At 43.6% G+C, this 14,709-nt stretch overlaps 1 protein-coding gene across 6 annotated transcripts in view; it reads right to left on the reverse strand.

Annotated features, from left to right (window-relative positions):
• Nucleotides 1-14,145, reverse strand: part of LOC105009875 (protein tyrosine phosphatase receptor type J) — a 66,685-nt gene extending 52,540 nt beyond the window's left edge. For 4 of the 6 annotated variants that reach the window (XM_034288185.1, XM_034288186.1, XM_034288184.1 and 1 more), the window contains exon 1: nucleotides 13,847-14,145. In XM_034288185.1, coding sequence (XP_034144076.1) covers nucleotides 13,847-13,912 — 66 coding nt within the window. In that variant the 5' untranslated portion in view covers nucleotides 13,913-14,145. The remainder of the gene's footprint in view (nucleotides 1-13,846) is intronic. The other 2 variants (XM_034288188.1, XM_034288187.1) reach the window with 1 other exon arrangement.
• Between the last annotated feature and the right edge of the window lie 564 nt (nucleotides 14,146-14,709).

A 14,709-nucleotide genomic window follows, 5' to 3' on the forward strand; every position in this document is an offset into this window, starting at 1 on the left:
TATGGTAGACTGGCTAGAAGAAGCGATTCTTGAGTAAAAGCATGTGAAATGACATCTATAAGACAAACTAAATGGGCTCTGAAATCATGATGAAAAGTATTTACAGAAATACAGAGATCCTTGAAGAACAACTCAAAGCACACAGCCAAGACCATAGTTGGGGAGTAACGGATTACAAGTAAGTTACAAAAAAACTGTAACTGTAATCAGTTACATTACCAACAAAAATATTGTAATCGGATTACAGATACTTTTGAAAAAATTTAATTGAAAAGAATAGGTGCGCAAAATAATTGTGACACGTTGTATGTTTGAGTTTATTATTTAATGTTATAAACATTGTTATTTGAACCAAAATATGAACTCTGCGCCCCAGATTTGTGTGTGATCATCATGCGCGCAAAGTTGGACACGCATAAACAGTTTAGTGTCGGAGGAAGCACTAGTTAAAATTACTCTGGTTTTGGTTGGTTGGGTGGCTGGTAAAAACAGAGTGTAACTTCAATAATATTAGCCGAGTCATATAAATTATTATTTAGTTATCTACTCGACACATAATTCTCAGAACAATGATAGGCAATAGCCCTACCTGGTGTTATATCTTTTTCAAGTTTCAAGGTTTATTTGTCGCATGCACCGAACAACACAGCCAGGACGAGTTGCAACAAAGAACTTAAACAGGAATAGTTTAATAGATTAGGCAACTATTTGTTAGATAGCGGTAACACAGCGCTGCCTTGGAGATAAAAACATTATATGTAATTCACCATGACATTTGAGTAGAAAAGGTGTGTTGGGAAGCACTCTGCCAAAGGATGATTATTTGCATATGACGCGGCCACATCAACTCCATCCATACAGGTAGGCCATGTGATTCTGCTGGCTTTGCATCTCTGAAAATTGTGTTCATTGGTTATCATTGGCTGCTGACGTCATTTACTTTTAGCTAAGAGTGCAGGTTTATAATCACAGTATAATTCTTTCATTTGCGTTTTGAAAATCCATTACTGGTGGCCATAATAATCGCAGGTTACGTTCGCGTGGGTAAATCATATTTCTTGCGGGTGTTCACGATTGCAAATGTGCATTCACGTGCCAGGGGTTTCTGCAACATTTTGACAATGTTGGTTGTTGAGGAAATCATCAGACTACTACATATTTAGTTAATGCGCAAAAAGCTACGGATATCTTAATTTTTATATACAACAATGTCAATACCCTTTTTGAGTAATTGACATTTATTTTTCATCAATGTTTTGAAGCAATTAAAAACATAAATAAAACACAAATAACAGAACAGGTTTAAGCATCATTAGATTTTGGGTTATGTTCACATAAAAAGTCAGATTCTGGAAGGTCTAGGTTTATTGGATTAATTGGAATGACTGAATATCTGACAGACCTTTAGCGTGTAATGTAGAGATGTAGCCCAATCATATTGAAGTAAAAAGCAATGGTTTTGAAACCCATATCCAAAGGCACTGTATAGCCTACACATCCCATAAGGTCAAATGCTAATTCTGTTTTTAGCCAGCTATGTAAACTCTAACATTGTTTGATCCCGCAAAAGGTGTTCAGTTGGTTATAGGCTATTCCTATTTGTTTTCCAATTCCTGTGAAAATGAAAGCATTCTAAAAGTAATTCAAAGTAATCAGATTACGTTACTGAGTTTGAGCAATCAAAAAGTTGCATTACTGATTACAAATGTGGACCGGTAACTTGTAACTGTAACGGATTACATTTAAAAAGTAACCTACCCAACCCTGGCCAATGCTGGATTGGCTTTGGAACAAGTCTGTGAATGTCCTTGGACATTCCAGGCAAAGCCCGGACTTAAACACCATTGAAGATCTGTGGGGAGACCTGAAGATCGCAGTTCACCAATGTTCCCCACCTATCTGACATCACCTGAGAGGATCTTCAGAGGATTATAGGAGGAACTGCCCAAAGTACACAGCATAACACACCAAAATATGTTGGAAGTCAAGGATTCTGAGTCTATTCTGAGTATTTTCTGAAGCCACTGTATGTTGATTACAAACTGTGACTTAAAGAGGAGCAACTCACTGTTTTCACCAGCTTGGAGTGCAAGCATTGTTCCTCAATAACAACCCGTCTCATGGGTACAATTCAGTTGTTTTCTATTAAATTAGTGGGGAAAAATGTTTTCCGATGATGGTCTGTTATACAGCCATCAAGTCGTATCAGTACATACACCAGCCAAGTCAAGTTAATTACAAACTGTGACTGTTCATTATTAACAGGTAATGACACATCAATAAGTAATTGAAGTAACTGGTGAGGAAGTAAAAACAGGATCCGCACAGCTCTAAACCATGCAGGGGAATTCTGGATGACAACTCAGGTCAGATAACCCCTCTCTGACCTTTCCACAACACAGGCTTTGGAGTTACAGGTTATACTCTATATCCTGTAACTCCTATATATTTCTGACAGTGCTTTAGGTGGCCTTAGCCAGATATGTTGTATCTGCCAAACATGTAGAAAAAAATGGATGGCTGAGATTTGGAGGTAGTACACCAAATGTTTTTCTGTACAATAACTGAGGACTTGAGTATGGGTGGGAGAGGGTTTGATGAGGACTGGGGTATGGGTGGGAGAGGGTTTGATGAGGACTGGGGTATGGGTGGGACAACGTTAGACGAGGATTGAGAAATGGGTGGGACAACGTTAAATGAGGACTTGGTGTATGGGTGGGAGAGCGCTAGATGAGGACTGGGGTATGGGTGGGAGAGGGTTAGATGAGGACTGGGGTATGGGTGGGAGAGGGTTAGATGAGGACTGGGGTATGGGTGGGAGAGGGTTGATGAGGACTGGGATATGGGTGGGACAACGTTAGATGAGGACTTGGTGTATGGGTGGGGAGGGTTAGATGAGGACTGGGGTATGGGTGGGAGAGGGTTTGATGAGGACTGGGGTATGGATGGGAGAGGGTTTGATGAGGACTGGGGTATGGGTGGGAGAGGGTTTGATGAGGACTGGGGTATGGGTGGGACAACGTTAGATGAGGACTGGGGTATGGATGGGAGAGGGTTTGATGAGGACTGGGGTATGGGTGGGAGAGGGTTTGATGATGACTGGGGTATGGGTGGGAGAGGGTTAGATGAGGACTGGGGTATGGGTGGGGAGGGTTTGTATCTGTGTATTTACTGTGTATGTTTGTTATGTAATGATGCTTTTGTCTTTTATTTTGTATCTGTGTTTATAGGACCCCCTCAAAAATTAGATGCTACATCTCAAGGGGCAATTCTAGAAATACATTCAATTCAAATACACCAATCGGGCATAAATAACATAACCACGCAACAACAGCAATCACATTTTAACCATATACAACGTAAAAGCATTTTCAAACCACATTTACAACTGGACTAGCAACATCTATCACCCCGTTATTGATTCAGACTTTCTGTCTGTGGACTCTGTTTAACGGATTGGAGATCCCTGTTTAAGAGAGAAGAATAGAATAGACTTTTATTGTTATAAAGCAGAATAGAGGCATTAAAGTGGTAAGATTCTCAAGCAAGAGTTTAATGCACAGTCTGTTTGGCATCCATTTTCATAATAATTTGCCTCTGGATTTGTGTGTTGCATTTCCTGGAGACAGTGGCTTGCAGATTTACCAAAGGATTCTGTATTAGTTACAGTTAAGCTTTTATAAACAAATTAACACATATTACAGTTCCTTATTAGTAATTGAAGTTCAGAATTAAAACAAGTATATACATATAAAACACATACTGAAATGGACCGATCAAATGTAATTTTAAGACACAAAAAAGAAAACAAATCTCATCTCAAATGGTACAGCAATACACAATCTATTCACAATCATATGCCTACATTTTTTGGTGTGTGAGCACGCGCTTGCCTTGCTTTTATGATGTTTTCCCATCTTACATACCTGCCATACAAGCACTCCACACATGCTATCGTGGCTTGGATCAGGAACTAGGAAAATCAGCTAGTTGGTATTTAGCATCATAGGGTGGTGCTGTTGTAGTCTACTATGTAGACTTCATTGCTAAGCAGGGCCGACCCTAGCCAACTCAGGGCCCCAGACGTAAGAGCGCCCTAAACAAAAAGATATTGCCTACAAAAAAGTAGTCAGTCTGCCCTAGCTGTGCTCTGTCCCTTCAGTGTGGGGGCTTTGAAAGAGGAAGCCAGCCAGGAGAATAAGGGTGCTGAGGCTGCCAAAGCTATCTCAACCATACCTCCAGAACAATCAGCATGAGGCTGCATGACCCTCCACGGTTGTTTAACATTTTGATCTTTTGTAATTTTTCAATAGAAACCCTCCAGGGCCCAAACACTAAACTGTAGGAGTCAACTAAATTACTTATTACAGTTTTTCAATTACGCATACATTTCCTGAACGTGCACTACATTTTCTCAAAACTACAGTGTTGTTCAAAAGTATTCACCCCCTTGGAGTCCAATACATGACACAAAATCCAAAATTTGTTTCTCCATCCATCCATCCATCCATCCATCCATCCATCTTCTTCCGCTTATCCGGGGCCGGGTCGCGGGGGCAGCAGTCTAAGCAGGGATGCCCAGACTTCCCTCTCCCCAGACACTTCCTCTAGCTCTTCCGGGGGGACACCGAGGCGTTCCCAGGCCAGCCGGGAGACATAGTCCCTCCAGCGTGTCCTAGGTCTTCCCCGGGGTCTCTTCCCGGTGGGACGGGACCGGAACACCTTCCCAGGAAGGCGTTCCGGAGGCATCCGAAACAGATGCCCAAGCCACCTCAGCTGACCCCTCTCGATGTGGAGGAGCAGCGGCTCTACTCTGAGCTCCTCCCGGGTGACCGAGCTTCTCACCCTATCTCTAAGGGATCGCCCAGCCACCCTGCGGAGAAAGCTCATTTCGGCCGCCTGTATCCGGGATCTTGTCCTTTCGGTCATGACCCAAAGCTCATGACCATAGGTGAGAGTAGGAACGTAGATTGACTGGTAAATCGAGAGCTTCGCCTTGCGGCTCAGCTCTTTCTTCACCACGACAGACCGATACATCGACTGCATTACTCATTACTGCAGAAGCTGCACCGATCCGTCTGTCAATCTCCCATTCTATCCTTCCCTCACTCGTGAACAAGACCCCTAGATACTTAAACTCCTCCACTTGAGGCAGGCACTCTCCACCAACCTGAAGTGGGCAAGCCACCCTTTTCCGACTGAGGACCATGGCCTCGGATTTGGAGGTGCTGATTCTCATCCCCACCGCTTCACACTCGGCTGCAAACCATCCCAGTGCATGCTGAAGGTCCTGGTTAGAAGGGGCCAACACGACAACATCATCCGCAAAGAGCAGAGATGAAATTGTGTGGTCCCCAAACCTGACACCCCCCGGCCCCTGGCTGCGCCTAGAAATTCTGTCCATAAAAATTACGAACAGAACCGGCGACAAAGGGCAGCCCTGCCGGAGTCCAACATGCACTGGGAACAAGTCTGACTTACTGCCGGCAATGCGGACCAAGCTCCTGCTTCGGTCGTACAGGGACCTGACAGCCCTTAGCAAAGGACCCAGGACCCCATATTCCCGAAGCACCCTCCACAAGATGCCGCGAGGGACACAGTCGAATGCCTTCTCCAAATCCACAAAACACATGTGGATTGGTTGGGCAAACTCCCATGAACCCTCCAACACCCCGTAGAGGGTATAGAGCTGGTCCAGTGTTCCACGGCCCGGACGAAAACCACACTGTTCCTCCTGAATCCGAGGTTCTACTATCGGCCGTATTCTCCTCTCCAGAACCCTGGCATAGACTTTCCCGGGGAGGCTGAGAAGTGTGATCCCCCTATAGTTGGAACACACCCTCCGGTCCCCCTTCTTAAAAAGAGGGACCACCACCCCGGTCTGCCATCCCAGAGGCACTGTCCCCGACCGCCACGCGATGTTGCACAGGCGTGTCAACCAAGACAGCCCCACAACATCCAGAGACTTGAGGTACTCAGGGCGGATCTCATCCACCCCCGGTGCCTTGCCACCGAGGAGTTTCTTGACCACCTCTGTGACTTCAGCCCGGGTGATGGACGAGTCCACCTCTGAGCCCTCATCCTCTGCTTCCTCAATGGAAGACGTGACAGCGGGATTGAGGAGATCCTCGAAGTACTCCTTCCACCGCCCGACGACATCCTCATCCTTTGTTTCTCATGAAAAGTTATTCTATTCAACCATTGCACATTGGCCCAAAAAATACTACTACAAACAAAATAAAAATACAACTATCAATATATCCTAACATGGTTAACCCTCTTTTATATGTATGGACCATTTGTTGAACCATAATTATAGCAAGTACCATAAAAGACAAGTAAACATATTACAGTATTTTAATTCCCTAAAATTATTTTACTGAAGATGAGCATTGCCGAATGTCACTAAGAGGGTTAATATACAGAAACTAAAGAGTTTACAGTTTTTTTTAACCTTTCTCCATGAACCTTTTTTTTCTTTTACAAATGCTGCATACACAGAATAAAATACGATGATCTGCTGAAATGTAATGGAAAAGCCATGACTGACAACATGGTCAATAATTGTGGCAAATTTTGATTTTTTTATTTTGTTCTTATTTTTCCATTGTGAGTTACTCCACCAACATGCATCTAAACCCCTTTTCCCATACCGTTGCAATTAGCAACTCATAGATGACCTCTTTTATGCATGAATAAGAATTGATTGCTGAATGAATAAAGCTTTTTTTATACACGCAGGAGAGCTTCACATTCAAGAGAGTACTTTGTATCAGCTGTGACTAAATGTTTACATTTTCTTTGATATGATTTATTCAACTGAGTTTTACATATTTTGTAGAGAGTTGTGTTTTTTGCAAAAATGTGCTAAGAATTGACATTGTGTGTTGAAGCAATAAACAACTGACTGCTTTGCAAACAAATAACACTACTGTTGAAATGGAGATAAACTAAACACCAGTGTCATTTAAATTATCTTAAATGTAAATAATCAATAACTGTAATGTGTTCCAGAATTCCAGAATACATTTTGTAGTGTATGCTGAAGTGTACCGAAAAGACACACAAGCCAGTGTTTACCAGTGTACCAAAACATTGCCTTCCGATTAATGTTTTGACCACAAATCTGCCATAGTCTTTTTGTACCTTGGCCTCTGCCTAGTCTGACCTCATGTGCTGACCTTCTGCTCGCCCTGTGTTTCTGGTCTTTGGATTGGGTTGTTATTAAAACATCATAGTGCTCAGCGCTTGGATCCACTCTCTTATCCATGTATTCATGACAGTAGTGTCTGCTGAAGTGTACAGTTAATAAACACATGCCACAATTGTTCATGTTTTTGGTGGTTTTGCATTGTAATTCACTAACATTTGAAGATCCTGATTGCTTGATGACTCATCAGGCTTGTTGGTGTTTACACCTTGGAAACTGTTGATGAATGTTAGAAGAGTGAAGATATGAGTTTGGTTATTGAATGGACAACATGGTGACAATTGTGCTTCGAAGAAGGTTGTGTGTAGAACGGAACAGAGATGTGTGTGAAACCAGATGAATAGTGCTTACACGTTGGAGCAAACGGTTTACTATCTGGAATTAGATTTTGTGAATATTGTTCATTGAACCAGTTTTAGGGTACAATAGTGATAAACAGTAAATAATTAGTATAGAGGAACCCAGTAGGTTGATTTTGACTAAGTTGATTCTGAATGGATTGTAGTAGGTTAGCCTGATTTTGGACATGGAGCCTGACTAACAAAATAAATGTGGATCAGTGGAGGTCAGGGCCCCTGGTCACATGCCCTGCGTTCCCAGTTGGTAACGTAAACATTAACATTTTAGATAGCTGAGTAGACTAAACAATCTAAAATAAAAAGGAAGCTAACATGGGGTTAATAAGACCACATTCAGAAATTGCACTAGGAGTATTTGCCAATTGTAACTCTTAAATGTAAGTTGACCCTGACTGAGTCCCCCTAACGGAAGCCACTGGTTACATAGCTCATTCCTAGGGCCGACACTGTGCTGGGTTGAGATACCAATCGGTCAGGGTGGTACAACCACTCAGCAGCCTTGTTTCCTGCTCAGATTACTGCCCCAGGTGCCGCCACAGAAAGAGATGCTAGCCAGGCAGCACAGCAAACAGTGGAAAAAAGGCTGCAGTCATTGCGTGACGTGTAACAATATAAGCTATGCACCACATCGCTACGCCACACGATATACAGGTCCGCCTGACAGTGTGTGGAATGACAGTAAAGCCAGTGGATAGACATCTGAGGTCTCTTTCATCTTGCCAACCGTACATAACATTCTGACTCAGAGAAGAAATGCAAAGTGTTCTGTTGTCCACTGAAATCCCTAGGAGGTGGGCTAACATTTCTCTTGTTCTCGCTAACACAAATGTACATAGAATATCTCTCTACCCCGGGACCGAGGGAGAGCTCATCCTGGCTTTGTCTATATGGGAGAACTCATCCTGGCCTAGTCTATAAGGGATAATCCATCCTGGCCTCGTCTATAAGGGTGGACTCATCCTGGACTCATCACTAAGGGTGGACTCATCCTGGACTCATCTATAAGGGTGGACTCATCCTGGCCTCATCACTAAGGGTGGACTCATCCTGGGCTCGTCTATAAGGAAGAACTCATCCTGGCCTTGTCTGTAAGGGGGGACTCATCCTGGCCTCGTCTATAAGGGGGGACTCATCCTGGCCTCGTCTATGAGGGGAGACTCATCCTGGCCTCATCTATAAGGGTGGACTCATCCTGGCCTCATCACTAAGGGTGGACTCATCCTGGGCTCGTCTATAAGGAAGAACTCATCCTGGCCTTGTCTGTAAGGGGGGACTCATCCTGGCCTCGTCTATAAGGGGGGACTCATCCTGGCCTCGTCTATAAGGGGGGACTCATCCTGGCCTCATCTATAAGGGGGGGCTCAAGCTGCTCTCGTCTATAAGGGTGGACTCATCCTGCCCTCGTCTATTAGGGTGGACTCATCCTGCCCTCGTCTATAAGGGTGGACTCATCCTGGCCTTGTCTGTAAGGGAGAACCCATCCTGGCCTCGGCTATAAAGATGGACTCATCCTGGCCTCGGCTATGTGGGAGAACCTATCCTGGCCTCGGCTATAAGGGTGGACTCATCCTGGCCTCGGCTATAAGGGAGAACCCATCCTGGCCTCGGCTATAAGGGAGAACCCATCCTGGCCTCGGCTATATGGGAGAACCCATCCTGGCCTCGGCTATAAGGGTGGACTCATCCTGGCCTCGGCTATAAGGGTGGACTCATCCTGACCTTGTCTATAAGGTTGGACTAATCCTGGCCTCGTCACTAAGGGTGGACTCATCCTGGCCTCGTCACTAAGGCTGGACTCATCCTGGCCTCATCTATAAGGGAGAACTCATCCTGGCCTCGTCTATAAGGGAGAACCCATCCTGGCCTCGTCTATAAGGGTGGACTCATCCTGGCCTTTTAGGTTCAGTGACCCCCATCGCCCCCTTGAAAAAATGAGAAAATTAAAGAAAGCTGAAAATAAAATGAAGTCTGACTTTTTGCGTCCCCATGTCCTGGCATTGGTGCTCTCTCAGGCCACCAGTGACAGAGTGACCAATAGCCATCGTCTGACAATAAGAGCTTTTACTCAAGACTTTCGGGGAAGCTCCAGCAAGTCTGCCATTTTACACTGAGCCATGGCACTGTGGCCCTTTGTCAGGGCTTCACAGACGGCCAGACAAGTCAGGGGCTGTTCAAAAGGCAACATGTTTCGGGGCAGTTGATTTGTGTGGCCTGTCTGCATTTGGTTGGGTATGGGGGATTTGTGGGAGGGGGGCGTGGCCCATTCCACAAAGCACTCTTGATACAGCCAGTTGTTTGACAACAGCACTTTTGACCTGTGATGGACACAGGCTTCTCTGCAGTCTGAGAACAGGCTTAATGAGATACTTTTTGAAAAGTGTTTTGGCCGGTTCAGATGAACTAGTCTCTGTGACCAGCTTCAGGAAAGTTAGCTGTAGTTGCATCAGTTGATGCAAACTGGCATAAACGCAGACCGGAACATTTGGTATCTACTAGCATGCTAACATCTGACTATGGGGAAGTAGATGAACAGCCTCATGAACAAAACCCTAAAGTGACCCTTAAAAACATCCTGACTTTAACAGGGCACACATAGTAAGGTGTATGTTGTCAACAAACACCACTTCAAGAGGCTTCACTTGTGTTAGTGTGAATGGAGAATGGAGGAAATCAAACTATGTTACTGTGGCCTAGTTTGATAAGCCTTTTGTCCCCATCCAACCTATATCTGTGTGTGGGTGTGTGCTAGCAAACATGCTTAGACAACTGACTGACTGACTGACTATAAATTGGTACATGGGCGAAAGGGACCTGTTTCCTTGTTCCTGTGATATAGCCCCCGATAGAGATGTCGTCATTTCCCATTATTAATGACTTTACAGGCAAATGACACACATCTACACACACTACTATCCATTGCATGAAAAACTCATGCAAAGCAAAATGTGTGCCCTGGAAGTTTAATTGCAGTGAGGTAAAGGGCGACTTTGCACACACTTATAACAGTAGTTACCAACTCATTATCTGACAGGTCAGGTTGATACAGCCCTTTGAAATCCTTTCATGCACACGAGTCCCATTCAGTCGTCTCTGTATGAGTTAAATGGGGATGTGATCCCATTTAGTTCCCCTGTTTGAATATCTACTTCTGCTCTGCTTTTAGTGCAGATTCCGGTTGCATATCAGCATATTATTATGACAATAATCCCTTAAGAGACTCTTTTGCATGATAGTAATTTACACAAATGTTAAAGCCAAGGACTCAGGGGATATGAGAAATCTGCATTTGTCGAGTTTCGATGTTAACCACCATTCGCCCCACCACCCCACCACCCCCACACACACCAAGTCCCATAGCGGGTTGCAAGGGTTAGAACGGTGAGACGAAAGATGAACACCAGCAGTACACCCAGGGGAGCATAGATATGGGAGGGGGAAAAGACTGCATGAGAGACAAAAGAGAGACAATAAAGATGACATACAAAGAGAGAGAGAGAAAGAGAGAGAAAGAGAGAGGGAGAAAGAGAGAGAGAGAAAGAGAGAGAGGGTGTGAGAACGTGGGAAAAAGACAAAGGGAGAGAGAAAGAGAAGGACAGAGACAGAGAGATAAAAAAGGGAAGAGAGAAAACCAAAAAAGTGGAGACAGAAAGAAAGACAGATAGAAGGAAAGAGAAAAGAGGACAATCTAAACAGCAAAACAACAGGAATAACAGGAAAGAGCTTGATGCAAAAGACTTTAAAACGCTTGTTCCCTCCTGACCTTTCGACTCCAGGAAACTAAAAGCCGCGAAACACAAAGATGCCCTCCTCTGAGACACGTTGTATCATTCCCCTTCATCATCTTTATCATAATCACCATCATCACTACTATACAGAGGCCTTTGGTGGCACTGCCAGCCACACACACACACAAACCACCAGCACCACCTCCATGGTTATCAGGCCCAGTGAGCTACCCATAGGGCCTTGCTCCGAACTGCATAAGGATGGTAATCTCAAAGCCTTTCTCAATTCCCCCCGGGGTCGGCCCAGAACAAACCGACTACTCTGTCTCAAATGGCTGCAAAAATAGGCGTCTATTTCTTTTCCTCGTTTCAAACACTTCATGACTACGAAAGATCACAGGCTACAATGAAGTGAATGCCAAGTAATTATTCCCACAATCCCTTTCGGAGAACAAAATGCAAATAAAATTATGTGATTACACAATATCATGCAACACAATTTTTAAAAAACCCTGCTATTCTTAGTTCTCTTTTACCCTGCTCAGCAAACCAATTTTCCATTTGGTTTCTGCTTATTCTTACACTAATTACCATATAAGCTAATTAATTAGTTGATTTAACTAAACAACTTCTGAAAAGTGGTTATAACCAGCCATGTAACTTTAGCGAGGTGAGCAGTTAAAGTTAATAGGCCTTGCTGCATCATTTACCAGTGTTAAAACGTGCCAGATCAATAGTCCGTTTTACATAGTAGCCTGGCCCATTCCTATCACTGAGCACTGTTTGTAGTCATCGTAGGAGTTGGCATGCTAATGCACAATCACCCCTCTTCAGGCTGGATGGACATAACAGATGACAGCTTCACACTGGATCTGGCACCTGTTCATAGCCACAAGTCTTCCTGCCAAAAGCTCAGAGCCAAAGCTTTCAAATGTACAAATGCGACTGCCGTTGGAATAACCTACGTAATTAGCCGGTAACAAAGAAGTAAGCACCTGCAGTTTGTGGAATACTTTTGATGTACTTCTTTTATATACAATATACTATTAAGGCAAAGGGGCACGGGGTTATGGTATTTGGCCAACATTTCACAGCTAAGGGCTGTTCCCAAGCACAACGCAACAGAGATCATTAGCCTTTGGCTGTGGCCACACAGGAACAAACCCTGAAGGGTCTTATATCTATAACAAACCAGGAAGCCTTTAGCAATTAGAACAGTTAAATGTGTCATTGTCTTGCAGGTAACAGCACCATCAGCCAGTGGAGGGCAGCACAACTGGTTAACACAATCCGGATTTCAGGGGTTAATAATCCAATATGGTCACCTTGCCTCATTTTTTAGAATAGAATACCTGCGGTATATATCCTAATATGCCATGGCTTTTAGCCAATCAGCATTCAGGACCACTCGAATCACACAGTAACTGAATTCAAATGTGAGCCAGATGTGCTGGATATGGCAGAGTGATGGAGAGGGTTGACCAGTGCATTGTCTGTCAGCTCTGCCTCAACTGTTACTCCTGCAGCCTACACGTTACAAGTAAGAGCCCCGGACTGAACCATCAAAGGCTGAGCCAGGAACACCAACACACACTCACATGTAGACAACACACACACACAAACACACGCACAATTTCCGTCCAGTTGGACTCACACATTTTCGCATCATTCTCCCTTTCACCCCAAGACCAGTTGCGTCAGGTTGTGGTAGGGTAAGCACAGATGAGTCTGTAGAGCCTGCATCCATACCTGGCATTAGGCTTGTTATGTAGTCTACAGCACATGTTGAGTCAGCCATTAAGACACCTTTCCACACCAGGCTTTAGGCGCTGACTCCATGAGAAATGTAATAACATACATGTCAAATTGTCTAAACGCTAGGAATCGCACACAGGCCTAACAGATCACATAGGCTCACTAAATGACTGCCAGAGTGGCATTACATTATTGACTGTGAAATAATAACACTTCAGGGTATTGGAGGAACTGAACAATGACCTCCTCTCATGTTAGAAAACGACATGCAAACAATCCTGGGCATGCATGCTAATAAACAGTTTGATATTGTTTAAACTAAAGGTCAGTGTATGAATGACGTAGTGGACTGAATTGATTACGGGCTTAAATCTAACAAGACCTTCTTCATCGCACCGATTTGCACACTAGAAGCACTATTAAAAAAATGAATAAATTATTCGACCGTTCGAATTGGACCAACAATGCTTTTTATTGCATTATTATAATAATTAAATCGTGTACGGTACAGACACTATCCAGATTGATTAGAGCCCTATGAAAATGTTTTAACATGTATTCACTTACTACATACCTCTGGATAAGAGTGACTAAATAGTAAAAACAGTGATAGTCACAAACAGCTTTGTGAAATTATTCAGTCACCTGCTACCATAGAGCCGACAAAAGAACAGTTACCTGACGCGACAGGTGCAAAGTTCGTCATCTTCATTTATGTTACAGTATTGTAGCTTTTTAAAATAAAAGTAATAAGACCTCTTCCGTTTAAAGTTGTTTTTTGTAAATAAATTACTTACTTTGAGAAACAGATGTAGGACCATAGAAGTCCTGAGAAGAACAGCAAAGCACGACAGCCGGCCCATGATGATGCCGATCAGTTAGGAGAAGTTAGACAAGTATCTTGGTAGTGCGTGCTTTCATTTTCAAAAGTTAAGTTTTCTTGAAGAAAAATATATGATCCTTGACTTTTTGAATCTATGGCGGGGTAGCCGATGTGGTTTTGTAAAGTGTAGCTCTTGGTCCGTTCGCCAAATGAGTGGTGGTGTATTAGGAAGAATAAACTTTTCTGAGTCCCTTTTGTGGGGTGGAGCAATCACGAGTGTCGTCACTCAGAAGTTATAGCTTTGAGCATGCCTTTGCAGTCAGCTTGTCTAAGCGCCCCCTCCTTTCCTTCCCATTAGAGTTTTGGTCATATCGTCGATGCTGTTGCTTAAGTTACCGCGTCCTCTTCCTCGGGGAGGAAGTCGGTCTTTCAGAAATGTAGCCATCCCACATTCTTGCCATAACTCCGGGAGAGAGCTGGTCTATGGGGACCCCTCGACAATACCATGTACAGGCAACGCAAATGTTTATGGAAACTGATATCATTGTATTTCACTATGTTCAACATGGACATTCTCAAAAATCTCCATATCTAAACAATATCAATACATTTGTATTACTTATATCTACTGTACATTGGATTCTGTGGGTCTGCATTTCCTTTAGGCTATTTCTGTCACAGAATTCGATGTGTTGAACGTTACGTGATTTTCTGGGAACAGATTTTTAATGGAACCAATGAAGTTGTCCCAAAAGTCTCAACGAGGTACACATTTATGACTATACACTATCCAGAACATTATTTGGTTTTGCAACTCTCAAAAAACCTAAAACAAAA

This window comes from Esox lucius, chromosome 19, assembly GCF_011004845.1.
Source record: "Esox lucius isolate fEsoLuc1 chromosome 19, fEsoLuc1.pri, whole genome shotgun sequence".
Classification (NCBI taxonomy): Eukaryota; Metazoa; Chordata; class Actinopteri; order Esociformes; family Esocidae; genus Esox; species Esox lucius.